This window comes from Chiloscyllium plagiosum, chromosome 19 (genome assembly GCF_004010195.1).
Source record: "Chiloscyllium plagiosum isolate BGI_BamShark_2017 chromosome 19, ASM401019v2, whole genome shotgun sequence".
In the NCBI taxonomy this organism is placed as follows: domain Eukaryota; kingdom Metazoa; phylum Chordata; class Chondrichthyes; order Orectolobiformes; family Hemiscylliidae; genus Chiloscyllium; species Chiloscyllium plagiosum.
In genome coordinates, this window is record NC_057728.1 from 39,909,023 (window position 1) to 39,933,413 (window position 24,391).

The 24,391-nt window shown below is 38.5% G+C and overlaps 1 protein-coding gene across 3 annotated transcripts in view; it reads right to left on the reverse strand.

Moving 5' to 3' along the window:
• Window positions 1-4,300: 4,300 nt before the first annotated feature.
• Window positions 4,301-24,391, reverse strand: part of LOC122559705 (ras-related protein Rap-1b) — a 70,934-nt gene continuing 50,843 nt past the window's right edge. For all 3 annotated transcript variants that reach the window (XM_043709625.1, XM_043709623.1, XM_043709624.1), the window contains 3 exons: window positions 13,077-13,220; window positions 10,492-10,605; window positions 4,301-5,619 (listed from right to left, as the gene is read on the reverse strand). In XM_043709625.1, the coding sequence (XP_043565560.1) occupies window positions 10,519-10,605; window positions 13,077-13,220 (231 nt within the window). In that variant the 3' untranslated portion in view covers window positions 4,301-5,619; window positions 10,492-10,518. The remainder of the gene's footprint in view (window positions 5,620-10,491; window positions 10,606-13,076; window positions 13,221-24,391) is intronic.

Genomic DNA, 24,391 nt, shown 5'->3' on the forward strand with positions numbered 1-24,391 from the left:
ATTGAGGCGGTCAAAAAAGGAGGCATATATCAGGTATAGACAGGTGGGATTGAGTGAATCCCTTGGGGAGGATAAGTATACACAAGTGGAAAATCAGGAGGGCAAAATGGGGACATGAGATAGCTTTGGCAAATAGAGTTTAGGAGAATCCAAAGAGATTCTAGAAATACATTAAGGGCAAAGGAGGTACTGGAAAGAGAGAGTGTAGAAAAGATTTATAAGAATGTTGCTGGGACTGGACAGTTTGAGTTATAGAGAGAAGCTGAATATGCTGGGGCGTTTTTCCCTGGAGCATTGGAGGCTGAGGAGTGATCTTATAGAGGTTAGTAAGATCATGAGAGGCATGGATAGGATGAATAGCCAAGGTCTTTTTCCCAGGATGGGGGAGTCCAAAATTAGAGGGTATAGGTTTAAGATGAGAGGGGAAAGATTTAAAAAGGACCTGAGGCGTAATGTCTTCATGTGGAACAAGGTACCAGAAGAACTTGCAGAGATCACAATTACAACACTTAAAAGGTATCTGGATGGGTTTATGAACAGGATGCTGGAAAATGTGACTAGTTCAGATTGGGATGTCTGGTCAGCGTGGACGATTTGGAACAAAACATCTATTTCCATGCTGTATGACTTGATGACTCTTAATCTCTTCATACACTCTCATTTTCCTTCCAAACATGTCGTGCCTAAAACTTGATATAAGCCTCCAGTTGAGACCAATCCAGTAGATTAGAAATGTTCACTCTAAATTTCTTGCTTTTGTACCCTATTTCTCTAAGCCCAGAATCCTGTATGCCTTTCTCAACCTATCATGCCATCTTCACTGAATTGGTTTACATTGACCTTCTTTATTCTTCTTACCAAATGTATAACCTTGCATTAAATCTTATCTGCCAATTGTCATCAATTCCACCAACTGAAATCTTGTTTAAGAGAATTATCTCCTTGCAGTTGATAATATTCCCAGGTTTTGCATAATTTCCAAGTTTAGCAATTGTGACCTGTGCACTCAGTGGGGTAGAACTTTCCAAAGTGTGGACTGCAATCTCCAATGGACTTGCCAGCTGAAATTTTGGGGTTGCGAATGTGGAGCAACAATTACTGCCATGGAGCTCAGAGTACAGGTACTAACAATTGCACAACACTTTTCGATCGTTGAAGTTTTTCACAGCAGTTGCTGTGGCCAAACTACCTGATCATGGATGCCTGACTCTAACACCACTGGGAGATAGAGCAACAAACGTAGCACTGCAGTATGACATTACTATCTAGAGATAGGGTTGCAGCAGCTGTCTGTCTGTCATAAATATGTTGGGGTAGATTTCAATATGCTGTGGGGAGTTGATAGCCTTGTAGTATTATCATTTGACTACTAATCCAGAGACTCTGGGTTTGAATTGCACCATAGCAGATGGTTGGATTTGAGTTCAATAAAAATCTGGAATTGAGTCTAATGATATTGGAAATCATTGTTTATTGTCATAAAGTCCACCTGGTTCACTAATGTGCTTTAGAGAAGGAAACTGCTATCCTTACCTGGTCTGTTCTATATATGACTAGCGATCCGCAGCATTGTGGTTGACTATTAACTGCCCTTTGGGTGATCAGAAATATCCAACAATGGTAATGCCACTGAATACTAAGGGGCAATTGTTAGATTTTCTCTTAAGAATGAACAAAAGAGTTGAATTCCGGAGATGAGGTGAGAGTAACAGCCCTTGACATCAATGGTACATGTGACCAAGTGTGGCAGCAAGGAGCCCTAGCAAAAATAGAGTTAATGGGGATTAGGAGGAAGAGTCTTTGCTGGTTAGAATTGTATCTGGCACAAAGAAAGATGGTTGTGATTGTTGGAGAGCCATAAAATCTGAAGTAGGGGTATTCACTGATGATAACAATGTACAGTATATTTGCAACCCCTCATGGTGAAGCAGTTGATGCCTAAATGAAGCAAGCCCTGAACAATATCCAAAGTCTGGATTGACAAATGGTAAGTAATATTCACTGCAATGACTATCTCCAATAAGATAAAATCTAACCATTGCCCCTTGGTATTCAATCGATTGACAGAGAAAATAACCTGCCCCTTAGAAATATGACATAAATGCAAGCAGCAGAGAGGAATTCATCGAGGGCAGATCTCATTGAACTGGCCCCAGAGACCAGTCTTCAATGAGCAAGCCTCACCAGCCAGATGGATGACAGACCAGAAGGAGAGAAGGAAAACCCAGGCAAGTGTTTCCTAACACCTTGGCTGGAGCAGAATTTGCCACTATCACTTGAACAAAACTGAAACATTCTGCACCAATGGCCCATTTGTCCTCTGGTGTCAGTGAACCATTCCCAATTGTCACAGATGTATACTTACTTTATCTAATTAATTAAGCAGCAGCAGTTTAGGTATGACACATTAAATTCAATAAACCTATCGAAATTACTTACCAATTATTGACTGTGATCATGATCCCTAAGATCAATATCTTTATCCAAAACTACGTTCTCTTATTCTAGATTGCCCCATGAGAAGAAATATTCTCTCTACACCTACATTGTCAATCCCCTTTCACATTTTATATATCTCAGTTAAATCTCCCCTCATTCTTCTAAACTTCAATTCAACTATATCGCTCCTCAGATGAAAGGAAGAAAGTTTTACACAATATTCCAGGTGTGGTCTCACTGATACCTAGTACAGTTGCAGCAACACTTCCCTACTTTTATATTCTACACCTTTAGCAATAAATGCCAAAATTTTATTTGCCTTCCTTGTTACCTGCTGTACCTGCATACTAACTTTCTGCAATTCATGCACAAGGACATGCAAATTCCTTTAACCTCATGTGCTCTGAAGTTTCTCTCCATTTCTATAATTGCTTTTAACCAACACGGATAACCTCACAATTATCCATATTAAACTGCCAAACTTTGCTCCATTCACCTAGCCTATCTATATCCATTCGCAAATTTATTTTTTCATTGCAAATTACTTTCCCACTTATTTTAGGGTAATCTGCAAGTTTGGCAACAGTACTTTCTATCCCTGCATCCAATTCATTTAACACTGATTACAGTCAGAGTCCCGAGGACCAAATTTTGTGGCACCCCATTTGTTAGATCATGCCAACCAGAAATAAGACCCATTTATCTTGACACAGGTTTCTGTTGGTTAGCCTCTATTCGAGGTAATAAATTACTGCCAACCTCATGTGATCTTAGCACGTGCATTAACCTTTTGTACAGCATCTTATCAAATACTTTCTGGAGGTTCAGCTTTAGGACATCTCCAGGATCCCCATTTTCCATCTTGCATGTTACAAGTTCGAAGAATTTTAACAAATTAGTCAAACCTGACTTACCCTTCATAAAACCATAATGACTCTGATGAATTGTGTTTTGATTGTCCAAACATCCTGCTGTTACTTCCTTAATAATGGAAAATAGTTAGAATCCAACGACATATTAAACTAACTAGTCTACAGTTTCCTACTTTGTCTCCTTCCCTTTCTGAATAAGGATTGGCATTATGAATGCAATTCCGAAACAGTCCATTAAAAAGCAGTTTAGTGAGCTGGACACAGAAATTGCTGGGTCTTGTCACCATTTTGACGGCAATGCTGATTGGCAATTAATTAATTCATGACACTGGCATCTACTGAAAATGTGGGAGATTGTTTAAAGATGTCTGATCAACAAAATCAAATCAAATCAAATATAACTTTTCAAATTAGTGGATCATCAGTTTCCCACAAGCAAACAATATTATAATAAAAGCTATAATTCAATTTAAAATGTAGTAGCCACTGAACTTTTAAAAACGAGATAGAAACTGCAGTAATGCCCAGTTTCTGCAAAAAATAAATCTTGCTTAATAAATGAATTTAATTAAAAACACGCTACACCATTCTGCATCTTAAGTACCAGGGATGCAAGGATAAATGTTAACCCTGCAAAAGGGTAAATACTACATTTTTAATTAAGACTTAAGTGATCTTAAGTATATTGTACAGAATCAAAAGACATACTTTTAATTAAAAATTTTACTTGGGATGAAATATTTCTAGAAATCAAGGATTAACAATCAAGTTACCCTAGCTAGTATCCTTTTTAAATAATTTGTGTTGTTGTAATGCATGAACTATGAACTGAAAATAAACTTGGAGCCTATACTCCAATACAAAGAAAAAAAATTGCAGCTTATCTTTTGTTTTTAGATTGTTCCAAGTATTCTTCAAAAGTGTAAAAACCACCAAAAAATCACAGTAGATCATGGTACTTAATATACACAAAATGTATTACATTTACAAAAGTTAAACGAATACTTTATTTACTTGCAGTTAAAACATGACAAAACATTCAAGTGGCAGATAATCATAATGCAAGCCCTTGCATGGCAATCCATAATAGTGAATTGATACAAGGTTATACAAAAAAATTGCACCACTCTATGGAAATTAAGGCTTTTAAAGTTTACATTTGGCCACCTTAAAGCACTTGCAGCATTAAGTTGGTCATTTCAAATACTGTGGCTCAATTCCATACACAATCTTCTACCCAAAAGTTAATGCATACAAAGCATGAAGGCATTGTTAAATAAATCAGCGGAACTTGGGCCGTGAGACCAATTACACTCTAATAAAAATTATTTCTCATAGTCACCATCAATACCCACAGTACTCTTCCACCAGGAAACATTTCAACAAAACATTACACATGAAACATAACCACTAACAGGCAATGTCTAATTTAATGTATATTTGGTACTGATAATTACAAATATGCATAAGCAAGCAGAATTAGTGAGAACCCACAGGTGTAGGAGCATATCAAGAGTGATCTCCAAGCTAACTTGTAAAGTTTTAAAATAAGTATTTTAAAATATATAATTCCTGTTGTCGACCCGCACTGTACAATCCTTTATAAACATTATCCATGTAAACAGAAAGGAAACATACAATGATAGACTTGACATTTTTTTCTGAAAATGTTAACAGCTATTTGAAGGCAACAGTGTAGACCAAAGACAAAATATGATTAAAACAAAAACATACACTTTTTATACATAGAAATCACTGTTTCCACAGGTTTTACTGAAATAAAAACTCAAATACTTTAATAGCTGTTGCAATTATCAGAGCGCAGTTATACACTAAAACAATGATTTTGCATCTCCATTTTAAAAGCTACAAATATTGAAGAAGCAGTGTTAGCTGTGAGAACTCATCTATTCTAAAGATATCTTTGGACTTCCATCTTTATTATGCTAAAATAGTGGTGCTTTCAGGAAATTACATAACTTAATTGACAAAAAAGGGAATTACCAATATTTATTTACTAGTTTAATGCAACATTGGTGAAAGGAGTACTTGCTCCATGTGATCATCAATAACACTGAATGTAGGTCCTAGGTTTAACAGTTTCCTACTATTAGGATGTTTAGAGTAAAAAAAGCTTTCTGTTCTTGCAATGCTGAAAATATTATAGTTACTTTATGTGCAAAATGACTTGGGAGCTTTCATCCATTTGTTGAAGGGTACCACCACAGGAAAGTCCATTTTTCAGATGTCAATAGGTTTAGTAAAGTGGAATGCTGGCACTGTCAAAATGGGAAATAGTTCATCATATCTGCAATTAAAAAAAAAGTTAAATTCATGCTATATCATCTCTAGTCTAGAGACCACTTGGAATTAAGCACAGGCTAAATAATCTTTACTGACAGTTTAAATGAAACTTCACAAAGAACATTGAGCCATCTCTTTGTTGACAAAATCAAAGTCCATCATTATCTCAACATTTCCTTCAATCTCCCTTTTCTCCAAAAAGATTTATCAAGTTGAAGTCATTGATGCTGTTTCACTTGTTGTAATTAAATCCAATTTAAAGCATGTGTTTCCAATGTAAAGAAATTTAAAATTGATGTATCAAATACTTTATTGTGTATGTACAATTTGAGTTTCCAAAAAAAACTTTTAAGTGACAAAATAATTACATCCCCTGTGGTATTAAGAGTGACAGCTCAAAAGGAGGTGCACAAGTAGAGAAACTTCTGTGGAAATGGATGCAGGTCATTGAAGGTGGCAGGACAGGTTGATATAACAGTTAATAAAACAGAGTGTGCTGTGGTTCTGTTCGCCGAGCTGGAAGTTTTTGTTGCAAACGTTTCGTCCCCTGTCTAGGTGACATCCTCTGTGCTTGGGAGCCTCCTGTGAAGCGCTTCTGTGGTGTTTCCTCCGGCATTTATAGTGGCCTGTCCCTGCCGCTTCCTGTTGTCAGTTTCAGCTGTCCGCTGTAGTGGCCGGTATATTGGGTCCAGGTCTATGTGTTTGTTGATGGAGTTTGTGGATGAGTGCCATGCTTCTAGGAATTCTCTGGCTGTTCTTTGTTTCGCTTGCCCTATAATGGTAGTGTTGTCCCAGTCAAATTCATGTTGCTTGTCGTCTGCGTGTGTGGCTACTAGGGATAGCTGGTCGTGTCGTTTCGGAGCTAGTTGATGTTCGTGGATGCGGATCGTTAGCTGTCTTCCTGTTTGTCCTATATAGAGACAGCCAGACTACTGCGACCACTAGGACTTATAACAGCACACAAACCAACAGCCACTCTCAGACAACAACTCACCAAAACGAAGGACCCGATACCCAGCATGAGCAAAACTAATGTAGTGTATAAAATCCCATGCAAGGACTGCACAAAACACTATATAGGACAAACAGGAAGACAGCTAACGATCCGCATCCACGAACATCAACTAGCCACGAAACGACACGACCAGCTATCCCTAGTAGCCACACAAGCAGACGACAAGCAACATGAATTTGACTGGGACAACACTACCATTATAGGGCAAGCGAAACAAAGAACAGCCAGGGAATTCCTAGAAGCATGGCACTCATCCACAAACTCCATCAACAAACACATAGACCTGGACCCAATATACCGGCCACTACAGTGAACAGCTGAAACTGACAACCGGAAGCGGCAGGGACAGGCCACTATAAATGCCGGAGGAAACACCACAGAAGCGCTTCACAGGAGGCTCCCAAGCACTGAGGAAGTCACCTAGACAGGGGACGAAACGTTTGCAACAAAAACTTCCAGCTCGGCGAACAGCAACGAGCACCCGAGCTACAAATCTTCTCACAAACTTTGAAAAACAGAGTGTATCCTAGGTATAAGGGTATAGAGTACAAAATTATGTTGAACTCCTATTAAATGCTAGATAAATCTCAACTGAAGTACTATGCCCAGTTCTGGGCATCACACCTTATGATTTGAAGACATTGGAGAGAACGAATGCAGCAAAGACTCGTGAGAATGATCCAAGGATAAGTAAAGGCAGTTAGATCTCATTTCCTTGGAGAGGACAGATTGGAGTTGATACAGTAAATCTGTACTGCGTGCTCTAAATCGTACCAGTTGTACGTTTTATTCAGCATAGTATTATAGTTAGTCTCAGTGCCCAAACATTAATTTCTATTGCAGCTCTACCACCATTTCTTCAATACAATCTAGCGATAGTCTGTCTGTCTTTACCCGTTTTCAAAAAATCACTATCCATGGTCAAAAGAGTGCCCCCAACCAGTGACACAGCAACATCAGAGCAGTAGGCAATTTAACCCTTTGAGTCTGCTCAGCCATTAATATCAGTTCGTCCAAATCTTGAATTCTCTTCAAATGTTCTTAATACACACCCCTGCTAGTTGTGTCATTTATGGCCTTTTTCAAATTTGTTTATGGGATGCAAGTGATGCTGATAAGGCGAGCATTTATTACCCCCTAACTAGGAACCAACCACATTAATGTAGGCCAGATAGTAGATTTCCTTCCTGAATGCACATCAGGAAGGGGAATTTTTCACATTGGTGAGTCAGGTGGATTTTTATGAAGTAATAATGGTTACAGTGTCACTATAAGGCCAACTCTTTATTCCATATTTGTATTGAATGCAAATTTCACATTTGCCATGGTGAGATTTGAATCCACCTCCCCATAATATTGAACTGGCATTCTAGACCAATGACATTACCACTAGATCAATGCCTCCCCAGTCATTGGAATTCCTAGAAATATTACATTTGGTCCCTGCAACCAAATTATTCATAATAACTGTGAAACCCCAAGCATTGATCCTTACAATATCCATTAATCACAGTCTGACAATGCCCTCATTTCATATTAATCAAAGAATCCCCTCATAGCGGAGGGGCCATTAAGCCTATCAAGTCCACACTAACTCGCCCGCCAAAGACATCCCACCCATACACAGCCCCCAACCTATCCCTGTAACCCCGCATTTAGCATGGCTAGTCTACCTTGCAAGAGGTTTTCTTTCAATTAGCCAATCTTTGAACCATGACAGTATATCACCCCTCATGGCAAATGCTGTAATTTTGTTTATTATTGTCCTACATAGAACAATATAGAAAGCTTTCTGAACCAGACCATAAGAAATCAGAAAAGAAGTAGGCCATTTGGCCCCTCAAGGCTGCTCTGCCATTCAACAGGATCATGGCTGATCAAACCAATGAATCCTGTACTGCTAATGATCTTCTATTTTCCTTCTCCTCCATCTGTGCAGGTAAATCAAAGTTGAAGTTGGCTTTTGCTACACTGCTTTCCCTCGAAGAACCATCACACTCAATCTGTATCCAAAACTGTTTAGTGAACAGTGTACACACAGACATTGCTTGCTAAGCATTCCTAGACTCATGGCAGTCACTCATTTCTCCTCTACCCGTATGTTCTGAAACTGCCATATGACCACTCCTTAAAAGGTGCTGTCACTTAATTTTCAGCTTGAACAATGGAATTGTTCCTCAATGCAACTCAAACCTTTTGTAACAGGGAGCAGAAGGTTGAGGTTGGCAGTGGTGATAGTGGAGGGAAAACTAGGAAAACTGAGCTATTGCAAATAGATATGTAACTTTACAAATGTTCAAACCTTTAATGTTTAATATTGCATGGGATTTACGTTATGTTTGCATGTGGTCAGGATAGTTTTAGGATGGATAAATCATATTTAACTAATTTGCTAGCATTCTTTGAAGATGTAACAAGCAACATGGAAAATTGGAAACCTAATGATGTAGTATATCTGGACTTCAGAAGACATTTGAGAAAGTGCTGCACAAAGGGGCAACACACAAGCTAAGATCACATGGGGTTAGCATAATATATTAGCTTGGCTAACCAACATGAAGCAGAGAGCCAAGATGCAACTAGTGCAGTGGCACAGGGTACAGTCTTTGGGCCCCAACTATTTACAATCTACATTAATGATTTTGATGTAGGAATAGAAAGTAATTCAGCAAATTTGCAGAATATGCTGAAATAGGTGGGAAAGTAAGTAGCAATGAACAATTAAGAAATAAGCAAATTGATATGGATAGGTTAGGTGAATGGACTAAAATTTAGCAGATGAAGCATAACACGACTAAGTGTGAGGTTATCTATTTTCGTCAGAGGTTTTAAAAGGCAGCTTATTATCAGAATGCTTGGAAGCAAAAGGATGTGGCTGCCCTCATGCATGGAAAGCAGAAAACTAATATGCAGATAATAGGAAGACAAATGGAATTTATTGCTAAAGGATACAGTATAAAAGTAGGGGAGTGTTGCTGCAATTGTACAAGGCATTAGGGAGACTGCTTCTGGAGTACTGCATACTATTTTGGTCCCCTTACGTGAGGAGGGATATAGTTGCATTGGAGACAGTTCAAAGGAAGTTCACTAGATTGATTCTAAAGATGAGGGGTTTGTCTTATGAAAGCGATTGAGCAGTTTAGGCATACACTCTCTAGAATTTAGAATAATGAGAGGAGATTTAATTGACATATGTAAAACGCCAAAGAGGGATGACAAAGCAGATATATGGACAGAAGGTTTCCTCATGTGGGAAAATATAGAACAAGATATCATAATTAAGGATAAGGGGTAGCCGACTGAAAACAGAGATGAGGAGAATATATTTTTCTCAGTCATGAATTTGTGAAATTCACAACTCCATTTTGTGGTTGATGCTGGTACACTGAGCAAATTTATGCAGGGAAACTAGAGATTTTTAAATGAGTAATGCGCTGAAGGGTTATGGAAAGCAGGCAGAAACGTGGAGTTGAGATCGAGGTGAAATCAGTCATGACCGTATAAATGGAAGACCTGACACAAGGGGCCGAACTGCCTAGTCATGCTTCTAATTATGTTTTTATGGAACTTTTAAAAATATTATGTATTAATATTAATGAAGGTTCCTTGCCTAATTCATTTAAAGTGATAAAACAAAACCAAATTTAGTCAAAATTAAGGAATATTCTTCAGCTTACTAGTTGATTGAATTCTGTTTTGTGGTAAAAATGTGTGCACATAATTTTCAAAAAAAGTTTGCATTTATTACACAGAAGAAATTAATGATTAAATATGTGTAGCTAATACCATAGTCTACACTATTCACTATTTTCTTTCTCTGTCCTCCTTCTCCAAAACAAGCATGCAATCCTTTTTTTTCACCTGACTCGAAGTTAGAATAGATCTGTATTAAAGCAGCTGGCATTTTGAGGTTTTTTGAGGCCTTCCATAAACTGGAGATTTTCTGTTGATTTGTCGGACCAGATCGTAGAAAATCTGCAATACACAACAATTCCAGTAAGTTTTTAAATAAGGTCCATAATTTTCTTAAAGTTCCTGTAAATCAGGAATGCTTCAATTTTTAAGTACAGTTGGTTCTGCTATAACATGTGCTTCTTCAACACAAATTGGCTTTAATACAATTGAAGAATTTAGGCCATTATATGTCGAATGCAAACGTTTCTTACCTGTATTGGCTATAATGTGATTCTGACCCCGTTAGTTTAAATGGCAGGACTACTACGCAATTTTATAATGTAAGATCACACGAGAACAGAACTATCACGTTATATCAGAACCGACTATATTCAAGTTATAAAAAATGGCTTGGACCAAGCAAAACTTCTGCAAATAACACTTTTTGTCAATTACAGGATAGTTGGTCTATGTGTATCATGTTCTTGATCAGAAACTTGTGCATTCAACTCAAGTTTGCTAACTGCATTATTCAGTTATAACTGCACTTATACAGTTGATATTTTGATCTTAAAATTGGCTACATAATTACTGAATTATCTTCACAATTAATAAAATATGCTACCTGATGGATAGTACAATCAATACCATTCAAACTTTGAAATCCTTTCTTCCATCCAACAACTGACGTCATGGCAGTAGTACAATACTTTAATATTGGAGACTTATTCTAAATAAAGTAAACTAAAAATCTTTCACAATGTCCTAGTATTGCATAATGGACATTTATTGCTAAGAATGGAATACTTCAAGGAATAATCAATCCAAACCTCACATTATCTATGACTTAGATAATTTCAGACTCATGTACAACATTAATAAATTACGTATCTTAAGTTGAATTGAGGTGAACAATAGCCAGGAAGGTATGGAAATCACTCGTTACGTGTCAACTAAAGAAGCATATCCAATTCTAGATACCACACTTTATGTGCATTTGTCAAGGCCTTACTGAGTGTGTAGCAGAGACTTACTTTAAAAATACCATGAATGAGGGTTTCCTGAAATATGGAAACACAAAAAAAATGATATTGTAATCGCTGGAGCAGGGAAGATTGAACGGCTTTTAATAATAGGCATTCAAAATTATTAGCATTTTGATTGTAGATACAAAGAAATCTTCCACTGGCAGATAATCAATAACCAGAGATCATGGGATAATTAATTTTTAAAAAATGCCAAGGCACAGTGAGAATCAATTTCTAGGTCTCTTTCAGACACATAGTCTTTTTCATTCTCGAATGGATTGAAAAGGGGCGGAGGAACCAGTTTCAATAAATTTTAAAAGAAAAATACACTTGTTGGAGAACTTTGCAGGTCTGTAGGGAAAAAGTGGTCATGGGACTAATTGGATAGCTCAAAGAGATATGTTACAGTGAAAAAAGGCACACACCACAGATGGAGATTAAATTCACTAAGCAATAAATGTCATGAAACAATTGACTAAAAAAGTCCTTATAATTTAAATTTATGATATATCTCAATTCTCAGACATTAAAAATATTATCAGAAGATAGCCAGAAGTGAGAGATTAATCAGCAATCCTTAACTTAGCCTGAATACAGGTACTCAACATTTTACTATCCAATCTCCGATTGCTTCTGAAAAAGGTTTCAGAAATTTCAGTTCCACTACCTTTCTGGCGAGTATTCTACTTTACATGAGTAGGGGTGGCACGGTGGCTCAGTGGTTAGCACTGCTGCCTCACAGCGCCAGGATCCCAGGTTCAATTCCAGCCTTGGCCGACTGTCTGTGTGAAATTTGCACATTCTCCCAGTGTCTGCGTGGTTTTCCTCCCACATTTTAAAGATGTGCAGGTCAAGTGAATTGGCCATGCTAAATTGTCCATAGTTGTTAGGTGCAGTAGTCAGAGTGGGGTGGGGGTTACTCTTTGGAGGGTCGGTGTGGACTTGTTGGGCCGAAGGGGCTGTTTCCACACTGTAGGGAATCTAAATCATGAAGCATGCACACTTTTAAATTAGAACATGACACTCAAGTACAGTTTGCAGTACTGTTTATAAATTCCCTCCCAGCCACACACTGCCCTGACTTGGAACTACATCACCAGTGCTTCACTGGATTTGTATCAAAGCCTTGAAAATTCCTTCCTAATAGTATTGTATGCCAAATGCACTGCAGTATATTCAAGGCAGCAGTTCACTACCTCCTTTTCAGGGGCAGTTATGGGCAAGCAACAAATACTGGTCATGTCAAAAAGAATTTATTCCATCAAGATCAGGAAAACGTTTTGACAAGTACTTCAAGGACTCAGAACTATGGAAAGATTGGAAAAATGAAACAATGGGAGATCCAGAATAGTAAAGGAAGACTACAAAAATGTAAATAGTCAAAAATGCTGTTTTTCCAGTACTTGTACATAAAAATAAGGCAAATATTAAGTGGTAAGAGTCTCCTATTATGAAATAATTACTTGAATTACAAAGTGCAACAAAGATGCATTAATAATCAGTGTTTCTGCACATTAGTCTCACCTCATTAACATTAATCTTTGACTTTGCAGAGGATTCTAGAAAGGCACAGTTACACCACTGTCTTGCTAGATTCTGTCCTTGTTCTTTTCCAACCACACGTTCTTCCTCTAAATCACACTTATTACCAACCAAAATCATTGGCACCTATATTAAAAGTGAAAAGTTGAATTACTGTTAGAGGTGTGTGCAAGTTTATGCAAATACAATTTTTTAAAAAATCACTTTTTTAGCCTTTCCCTATTTTAATAAACGTGGCGGTGCCGGTGTTGGACCTGAGTGGACGAAGTCAAAAATCATATGACACCAGTTTATCGTCCAACAGGTTTATTTGAACCCACAGGCTTTTGGAGCCCCCACTCCTTCCTCAGGCAGTGCTTCACAGGAGGCTCCACAGCATTGAGGATATCACCTAGAAAGGGGACAAAATATCTGCAAACCAACTTCCCAGCTCGGCAAACGTACCCACAACAACTGCATATTTTAGTAATACAATGATGAACAATTCTGAACATTAAAAGACAGCACTTGTGGCACAATTTGCCATAAATTTTAATTCTATTTAATTTTTCAACTGCGCAAAAACTCTCATTTTTGGAACCAAAACTAAACAGGTCAAACATAGAATGATGACAACATTTTAAAGAGAGACAACTGACATTTTAAAGAATGTACACGCTGTGTAATCTTAATATACAATATATACAAGATGACTTGTAGTCCATTTTTACTTTCACATAATTTCAACATATCCATTTTCCAAACTGAACGTAATACCTTTAATTAGCACTTATCTTCATAATTTCACACAAATTCAAATGGACTTATAAAGATAAAACCATATAGAAAAAGAGCAATACTACTGCTGAAAGCTACATGAATCATTCTGCAGCCTACAACCTAAGACCTTTATCTTTGTTATGAAAAGAATGATTGTGTCAGCTGAAAATAATTGCTGAGATTAATTTACAGAAATATACCTGTACCTTTAACTCTCACAGAATCATCAGTGACCATTGGCATGAGTTTTCTTTTACATAAGGCAATACAATTGTTTTGATGACAGTACTGTGCATTAGGTTTCCAATTGCTAGATGCTGCCATCGAGGTTAGAAGACTAATCATTTGGTTGCAAAATGTTTCACACATCCTCTGCATTCCAAAGACAATGTTCACACTGCTGGAAAAATCTTATCAGTAAACTGCTGCCTTCTTCACTAAGAGAATGTTTACACAATAAGGCATACTTATCGCAAAGAGTGATTTAAGGGTGATAAGTATTAAATGGGTTAGAAATAATTGCAACGGTATGTAATTCTACAAAAACCTATTTAAAACAATGCCACTTCCCACTTGGCAGAGGAAGCTCCGCATCAACTCCACTTTCTTTCCCCATTCCTGTATCCTTTGATTCTCTTGATGATCAAAAAGGTATCAATCCCAGTTTTGAATCTAGTCATTGACTGAGTATCTGTAACTCCCTTGGGTTCTTCCACTCTTGGCCCCCAGTATCATCATTTATTAAGATTTGGCACAGATGCCCAAAAATCTAATAGAACGAGGAAACAGGTGATTGCGAAGATAATTAAGAGATAATTGGGTGAGAACTGGGTGCATCATTTTTTATTTATTATACTAAATAAAAAAATAAAATGCCGGTTGGATGCATCTCCTGTACTTCAGCCCTTACCCCCTCTCTTCCTTCCTGCAACAGTGACATGGTCCCCCTTGTCCTTAGCTGCCATCCCACCAGCATTCACATAGAGGATCAGTAGCCGCCATTTCCGCCACCTTCAGTAAGATGCCACAGCCAGACACACATTCTCTTCCCCTCCTTAGTCATCCTTGAGCATGGACCGTTCCCTCTGGGACCCACTGATTCACTTTTCTTTCATTCCTAACAGCCACACCCCACAACCTCATGGTATCTTCTGCTACAACTGCAGGAGATGTATCATCTGTCTGTTTACTTCCTCCTTCCTCAGTATCCAAGTGCCCAAACACATCTTCCAGGTGAAGCAATGCTTTACCTGCACTTCATACAATCCAGTCTACTGCATTCACTGATCACAATGTGGTCTCCTCTACACAGGGGAAATGAAGCGCAGACTGGATGACCACTTTGCAGAATACTTGTGTTCGGTTTGTAAAAGAGAGCCTAAGCTTCAAACTGCCTAACACTTTAACACACCACTCTGTTTCCTGGCCAACACCTCTGTATCAGGCTTGCCGCAGTGTTCCAGTCAAGTTCAGCACAAGGTGGAAGAACTGCAGTTCATTTTCCGCCTGAGAACCCTGTAGCCTTCCAGACTCAATATCGAATTCAATACCTTTAGGGCCTGAGCTCTCCCATGTCCTTACCCCTACTCCTACCACCAGGCCTTGTTATCACATAGTCTATTACACACTAACCATTTTTAGCCACTAACAATCCTCATTAACTGCTATTCACCCTCCTAGCCAGATTGTTTGCCTGTCCAACTGCTCTTCTCTCTCTTTGGGCTCAATCATTTACGCCTTCTCATCCCCTCCCACCCTATTTTCTACATATAAACCGACATTTTCCTAGCTACCATCAGTTCTGAGGAAGAATCACTTGACCTGAAACATGGACTCTGATTCTCTTCACAGATGCTGCCATAACTGCTGAGCTTTTCCAAGAATATTTATTTTTGTCTGTGTATACTATTTCTCCACATTATACTGGAGTGTTCTGATGTCCAAGCTGAAAATAAAATGCTGATTGGAAAAGTAAGCCTGACCAACTTTATAATTTTTCTGATTAACAGTAGTAGCAAATGATGATTAGCTGTTTGCAAATCAAAGATTAAAGCTAAGCATTATTCTCTCCAAAGAGTCATTTGGAGAAAACTTCACAGATGTAAACAAAACTAAAGTATCCAAGAATGACTATCCACCCATTTTCTCAATATAAACCTTATAAACAGTAGAAGAATAAAAGTAACCAGGTAGACGAGCATTACTTCTTTAGGGAACAAAGTCTGGCTTTTGGTTCTTTCACCATTAAAAAAAAGGATAGGAAGGATTTTTTCCAAAATTGGAAACTGATGATATGGATACGAATGAAGATTTATACGAAGTTTCATGGATACCAGTCAAGATGGCGGTGGAGTAGGACACTCAAGCTGGAGCTGTTCCACTTTGTTTCCTTCTCCCTCCCTCCCCCCCCCCTTTTTTTCCCCTCTTTCTCCATCCCTTTTATCTCCCGGCCTGGTCTCTCAGCAGCTCCCAGCTGGTATCTTAGCGGCTCACGGTGATATCTCGACTCAGCGTCCGAGTGGATCCTGCCTGAAGATGTTCCTGAGGAAACGGGGACAGTTGAGAGGCAGCAGTTTCAGCATCAGCAGCAATAATAGACACCAAGACGAGATAAGCAGAGGACACAAAGGCTGTTGAATTTTTAATTTGTTCCTGTATTTTCCTAGTTTAAACTATGAAAGACTTTAATGTAAGCTATCACCTACTTCTTTATTTTTCTACTACTCTATGAACTAATGCTTAAGATATTAACTCTCATTTCTCTTACTACCTTGTACTTAAGCAGTTTTTTGATATCTAAGATGGCACCGTGCCTGGCAACATTATGCAATTTTCACTGTACTCCTGAACTTGTGTACATGTGACAATAAAAATCTAAAAACTAACATTTAACTAAAAGATGATTTACTATTTATGAATAATGATCAGATTTTAGTTAAGGAAGAACAAAGATAGTCTTGTAGAAGAGTACATAATGAAATTCAGTACACGGCCTGCAAGACTATAGAAATTCTACTTGGAAATTTCCTAAACTCTGCTGGCATTTAAAGTTATTAGACCCTGCTAAAATATGGAATTGAGACGTACTTCTAGTTTTAATGCAAGTTAAACTTGCAGATCCACACTGATACAACAAATATCAGAAGCACTAAAAAAATGCTTGGATAGCATTTCTTTTCAGCAGTCTTCATAGCACAATTTAGGCAATTGGCCATACAACAGAAAATGGAAGACACAACATTAATGGTCCGAACAGACTGTTTAGATACAGATTGCGGGTAAAAGTAAGAAAGAAGAATTTTAACTAAGATTACAAAGAACTGACACGCTCTTAACAATTGACAGATAAGGGAAACTGGAATTCAAAATGGAAGAATGAACCTCTGAAATGCTGAGTGTGGTGAATCAATGTCAAAGTACCATCACCACCACGAACTTTTCTTCATTCATTCATGGTATGTGAGCGTCACGGGCTAGGCCTGCCCTTATTGTCCATCCCTAACTGCCCAGAGGGCGACTAAGTGTCAACCTCATTGTTGTGGGTCTGGAGTCACATGTCAGGGGTGGGATGGTGGCTCAGTGGTTAACACTGCTGCCTCACAGCACCAGGGTCCCAGGTTCAATTCCAGCTTTGGGCAACTGTGTGGAGTTTGCACGTTCTTCCCCTGTCTGGGTGGGTTTCCTCCGGGTACTCCGGTTTCCTCCTACAGTCCAAAGATGTGCAAGCCAGGTGAATTGGCCATTCTAAATTGTCCATAGTATTAGGTGCATTAGTAAGAGGGAGATGGGTCTGGGTGGGTTACTCTTCGGAGGGTCAGAGTGGACTTGTTGGGCCGAAGTGCTCGTTTCCACATTGTAGGAATCTAATCTAATCTAACCCAACCAAGTAAGGACAATAGCATCCTTCTCTAAGGGATATTAGTGAACCAGAGTGTTTGATTTATTGTTGTCACACATACTGACATATAGTGTAACGTATTCTGGTGCATGCTATACAGGCAGCATACAAATTCCAAAATCTCTAACTAGAGACTCCTATAGGTTCACTCTTACTGCAGCTTCCTCCAATTTCATTCTTCCGTTTACAGTAATTTTCCTCCAGTAGTGTTCTTTAATTTATTTCTTTTTAAAAACACTAATTTTTACTTTCACAGATTAGGAACAGCCAACCGTTCAAGACAAATGGCCATTTTTCACAAATACAATTATTTATTACTTGAATTTTGATGTCAAAAGTGAAATTCTGTAAAGTTCTAAGATAGGAGGAGGAAATATAGCAATGCAAAATACTGAAGCTAAAAACCAGAAATAAAAATAGAAATTGTTAGAAAAAGTAAATTGGTCAGACATAGACCAAATAATTTCTCTCTTTACAGATGCTACCTGATCTGAAAGTGTCAGAATTTTCTGTTCTTATACCAAATGAAGCTATTTATTAGAAGGAAAAAAAAATCTATACAATACAGTTTCTACAAAGAATCATGAGTTATGTGTACCATCCATAGAGGGATATATAGAGACTGGAATTCAAGTATTTTTCAAAAAGAAAAGCCACCGTAATCTCAGTATGGATTCTAGCAATAACACAAATTAATGAAAACAGAGTAGAGGAGTGAAATGAGCACAAACTTATCTCCACCTCCAGGAAGAGAACAAAAAAAAGAGCAAAGCTCTCTTTTTCCACCCAACTGCTGTGGGTTAGAATGATATCCAATAAACAAAGGATAACTTAACAATGAGTGACATGCAAGAAGAGAAATAAAATTGAGATACTACCGTTTCTAAACACAGATTTTTATTCTCAACCTTTGACACGACAGTAGTAAAGATGAAAAATATAGCAGCAGGCTCAATTTTGCAGTGGGTGTTCCTGCCAGTATAAATTTGATCGAGCTACAAAAAGACCTGAATGTGAGTCTATTAAATGGAAATCCTTTAACAATATCAGGAGACAGATCAGCAACTGCTTCTTATTGCAAACACATGTCTTGTGACTGAAACAGTAAGACAGAGGATAGATGGCCTATTTAAATCTCACTTTCAGGCGAAGAACAGAAAATGTTATTGCAGGGCACAAAATGCTGGTTCCAGGCAGAAATACTCAATGTTATTCCTTGTGAACATTGAGGAAAAATGTAGTCAGAAGGGTAAGGACTGACTAGGGATCGTCAACTTAGCTTTGTGTCGGGGAAATCATATCTCACTAATTTGACTGAGTATTTTAAAGAGGTGACAAAGAAGGTTGATGAAGGCAGAATGGTAGATGTTGTCTACATGGACTTCAGCAAGGCATTCATAGAGTCATCGAGATGTACAGCATGGAAACAGACTCTTCGGTCCAACCCGTCCGTGCCGACCAGATATCCCAACCCAATCTAGTCCCACTTGCCAGCACCTGGCCCATATCCCTCCAAACCCTTTCTATTCATATACCCATCCAAATGCCTCTTAAATGTTGCAATTGTACCAGCCCCCACCACATCCTCTGGCAGCTCATTCCATACACGGACCACCCTCTGCGTGAAAAAGTTGCCTCTTTTATATCTTTCCCCTCTCACCCTGGACTCCACGATCTCAGGGGAGTCTATTTATCCTATCCATGCCCCTTATAATTTTGTAAACCTCTATAAGGTCACCCCTCAGCCTCCGACACTCCAAGGAAAACAGCCTCTCCCTGTAGCTCAGATCCGCCAACCCTGGCAACATCATTGTAAATCTTTTATGAAACCTTTCAAGTTTCACAACATCTTTCCGATAGGAAGGAGACCAGAATTGCACGCAATATTCCAATAGTGGACTGACCAATGTCCTGTATAACCGCAACATGACCTCCCAACTGCTATACCCAATACTCTGACCAATAAATGAAAGCATACCAAACGCCGCCTTCACTATCCTATCTACCTGCGACTCCACTTTCAAGGAGCTATGAACCTGCACTCCAAGGTCTCTTTGTTCAGCAACACTCCATAGGACCTTACCATTAAGTGTATAAGTCCTGCTAAGATTTTCCCAAAATGCAGCACCTCACATTTATCTGAATTAAACTCCAACTGCCACTTCTCAGCCCATTGGCCCAGATCCTGTTGTAATCGGAGGTAACCCTCTTCGCTTTACACTACACCTCCAATTTTGGTGTCATCTGCAAACTTACTAACTGTACCTCTTATGCTCGCATCCAAATCATTTATGTAAATGACAAAAAGTAGAGGGCCCAACACCGATCCTTGTGGCACTCCACTGGTCACAGGCCTCTAGTCTGAAAAATAATAGTCCGTGTTCTACCTTTGAGCCAGTTGTCTATCCAAATGGCTAGTTCTCCCTGTATTCTGAGAGATCTAACCTTGCTAATCAGTCTCCCATTGGGAACGTTGTCGAACGCCTTACTGAAGTCCATGTAGATCACATCTACTGCTCTGCCCTCATCGATCTTCTTTGTTACTTCTTCAAAAAACTCAATCAAGTTTGTGAGACATGATTTCCCACGCACACAGCCATGTTGACTATCCCTAATCAGTCCTTGCCTTTCCAAATACTTGCCCATCACCGAGGTCAGGCTCACTGGTCTATAGTTCCCTGGCTTGTCTTTACCGCCCTTCTTAAACAGTGGCACCACGTTTGCCAACTTCCGGTCTTCCAGCACCTCACCTATGACTATCTATGATACAAATATTTCAGCAAGAGGCCCAGCAATCACTTCTCTCGCTTCCCACAGAGTTCTGGGGTACACCTGATCAGGTCCTGGGGATTTATCCACCTTTAACTGTTTCAAGACATCCAGCACTTCCTCCTCTGTAATCTGGACATTTTGCAAGATGTCACCATCTATTTCGCTACTGTCTATATCTTCCATATCCTTTTCCGCAGTAAATACTGATGCAAAATATTCATTCAACAAGGTTCCGCTTGGTAGTTTGGTTAGCAAGGTTAAATCATGTGGAATCCATGGGTAGCTTGCCAAATGGATACAATGGCTTGAAGACAGGAGACAGAGGGTGGTACTAGACGGTTGCTTTCTGGACTGCTGGCCTGTGACCAGTGATGTGCCACAGCACTGAAGCTGAATCCACTGTTTTTTGTCATTTACATAAAAATGTGAATGTGAATATAGGAAGTATGGTTAGTAAGTCTGCAGATGACACCAAAATTGGTGGTGTAGAGAACAATGAAGGAAGTTATCTCAGATGGGCCAAAGGACTAAGGATTGGCAGATGGAATTTGATTTAGATAAATGTGAGGTATTGTATTCAGTAAGGCAAACTAGGGCAGGACTTAGAAAGTTAATGGTAGGGCCCTGGGGAGTGTTGTTGAACGAAGGGACCTAAGAATGCAGGTGCATAGTTCCTGAAAGTGGAGTCACAGGAAGACAGTGTTGAAGGCAGCTTTTGGCACGCTTGCCTTCATTGGTTAATGCACTGGGTAATGGAGTTGGGACGTCATTTTGCGGCTGTAGAGGACATTGGTTCAGCCATCTTTCGAATACTACATTCAATTTTGGTATCCTTGCTGCAGGAAAGATGCTGTTAAATTTGAAAGGGTTCAGAAAAGATTTACAAGGATGTTGCTGGGATTGGAAGGTTTCAGCTATAGGGAGAGGCTGAATAGGCTAAGGCTTTAATCCTCAGCATGTCAGTGGCTAAAGAGTGAACTTATAGGCTTGTGAAATCATGAGAGGCATGGACAGGGCGAATAGCCAAGAACTTTTTCCCAGAGTAGAGAAGCCCAAAATAGGGGACATAGGTTCAAGGTAAGACAGGAAGGATTTAAAAGGGCGCTGAGGGGCTACATTTTCACATAGAGGGTGATGCGTGTATGGAAGGAGCTGCTAGAGGAAGGGGTGGATGTGGGTACAATTACAAAATTTAAAAGGCATCTGGATGGGAACATGAATAGGAAGGGTTTGGAGGGCAATGGTCCAAATGGGACTATATCAGTTTAGGATAACTGGTCAGCGTGGAAGAATTGGACCGAACAGTCTGTAAACTTGGGTGTCGGGGAAAATGTCTTTAGCCACCTCACAAGGAATGCCTCAGTTAATTCAAAACTTTGTTATAAAGGAGATAAGAGTGCTTATCGGGTTATTAATGTTTAAATGGATACCTGTAATGGTTTTTGACCTGGATGCAGCAATAAAAATGTGCAGTTTCCTAAAGTCACTGGAATTTATAATTGTCTTTAAGATGTTTGAAAATAATTTTGAAGAACCTTCACCAATTATTCAGTTGTAGAGAGGTATAGCATGAAAACAGACCCTTTCATGCACTCAGTTAAAATTTCTTAGGTAATAATGACCTGGAAGCAGTATCAACAAGAAAATTAAGAATGAAATTGTGCAACTGGCAGTCATGAAGGAATGAAACATTATCTGGAAGGTGATGATGTTCAGTAGGGATACAGGCACAAGGGAAAGGCTGACATACATGCTTCTTCTCTTCACAAGAATTTTATCATTGTCGGGAAGAGGTCAGTTTTTACGTTTGGCAGACTAAGCGAAAGGTACACTTAGGAGGTAGTGTGGGAGTTAGCTCAAAAACATCTGAAACCTAGATAACATTGCGATTACCTTGGAAATTCTAAAGAGCTTGGTGTTTCTCAGAAGTGACCAAAACTGTGATCCTGGATGTTACTGGTTGGTCAGATAAAAAGGACTCTGAAAATTATATTATCAGGACGATCATGACTTGAGGGGGCTTGCAGAAACATCCCTTGATGACATCATAACCCAATAAGACATTGTCTGGCCCACGCAAAGGTTTGTATTTGTGTAAGTAGTAAATGTTATACCAACTGTTTCAAGTTATTATGTAGAGTGCGTGACATACATATATTTTAATACTTGTTTTAATGTTTGAATTTTAAATTAGTGACATATAGGTTTTTCTATGTGGCTGAAGAGTTTAATAATCAACTTGAGAGTATTTCTGCAGCCATGGTGGTTTCTTTTATAACTTCACAGAGCGGTTGCTTTCAGAACTAATTGGTTATGTACAGATGGAGAGTTTACAATCAGGCACATAAAAGATTGAGTAAGGGTAAAATTGAGTATAAACCTATAAATTTCAAAGTTTAGGTCAACACCCATAGCTTGAAGATAAAGGTTTTTTAGTATTAATATGGCTGTACTACATAAATCCTTCATGAAGATGGATGTATGCTACTGTGCTCCCGTGAAAGGGAGATGATAGCAAAACAGATCACCTTAGAGTCAGGGGTTTAGTTACACTTCCAAACCAGAGGTGTATGAATAAAACTGCTAAGAAGTTATTTGAAACCGAGAATGCTTAAACTTCAGTGCTCGGAAGCTCCAGGAAAAAGCTTTCACATATTCCAGATTTGGAGTTGACGTCACAGTTAAATTAACTTTGAGAGGTGAGAGGAAAAAGATTATTTTGTCTGGTGAAAGTACTATCCGAGGGATCAAGTGCTGTACAGGGGTATTGTTGTGATTAAAGGATTATATTTTACCATGTTTTCAAAATCTCTAAAGCGGAGTTGTGGGATTGGGGTTAATCTATTTTATCTTTATTTCTGTTGCGAAACCAAATTCTGTTTCATGGTTAAAGCAAACCTGCACACAGTGTGCTTATGCTTCATTGAGAGATCACCTAATTTGTAAGCAAAAATAATCAAAATAATCAAGTCAGATTTCAGTCTGGGATCTGATTTGACCAGTAATAACGTCAGTTTGCAGTACAAAGTGAAATTTACAGTATTTTCCATTTTAAATATCAACTTCCTGTTAATTTCTGTGTCATTTTCATTAGTTCTGATTCCTGTTAAAATAAAAGCTACAAAAAGTGAAATCTTGTTGGTAATATCTTCACTTGTGGGGTCTTCAGTAAATTGGGTTAAATTGGCTTGGATTAGATGATACTTATCTAAGAGTGCCAAGGTAAACTTGCAGGAAGATTTGTGAGATAATCATTACTATTAAGGCACCAATCAATTTAAAATTAGTTGTATCAGGACATATCGAAAAAGGGGAACAGCAGAAATAAAAAAAGGGGAACAGCAGAAATAAAAAAGGGGAACAGCAGAAATAAAAAAGGGAACAGCAGAAATAAAAAAACAAATAATTTCAATTCTGCATAAAACAGCTGAATTATTTAGGGTTAGAATGTTGCTTATGCAATGATATAGTTCAAAATAATCCTGATTTTGTTTTATTTCTTTCAGCAAATGACAGCACAAGTCAATGTGGCAAACTATATCACACTGTCTTAAACTTCAAAGAGACACCTCTTCATTAGTTACCATTTGTCTGGAACTTTTAAGTTCAAAGCTGAGTAAAACTTGGCGGATAAAATAGATGTGAGTGAGTTAATACTAGGTACAGATTTGAAGAGCATAGGTTAGTGTTAAGAAAGCCAAAGTGGTCGAACGTCACTCAGATGAAATTATAATCCATCTATATTATGCGCTGGTTAGACTATAATCTGAGCACTGTGTTAAACTCTGGTCACCTGGGAATACAGGAAACAGTCGAGCAATGAGTGTGAAGGAGCCAGGTTCAGAATTGGGCTTTACAGACTGTAAAA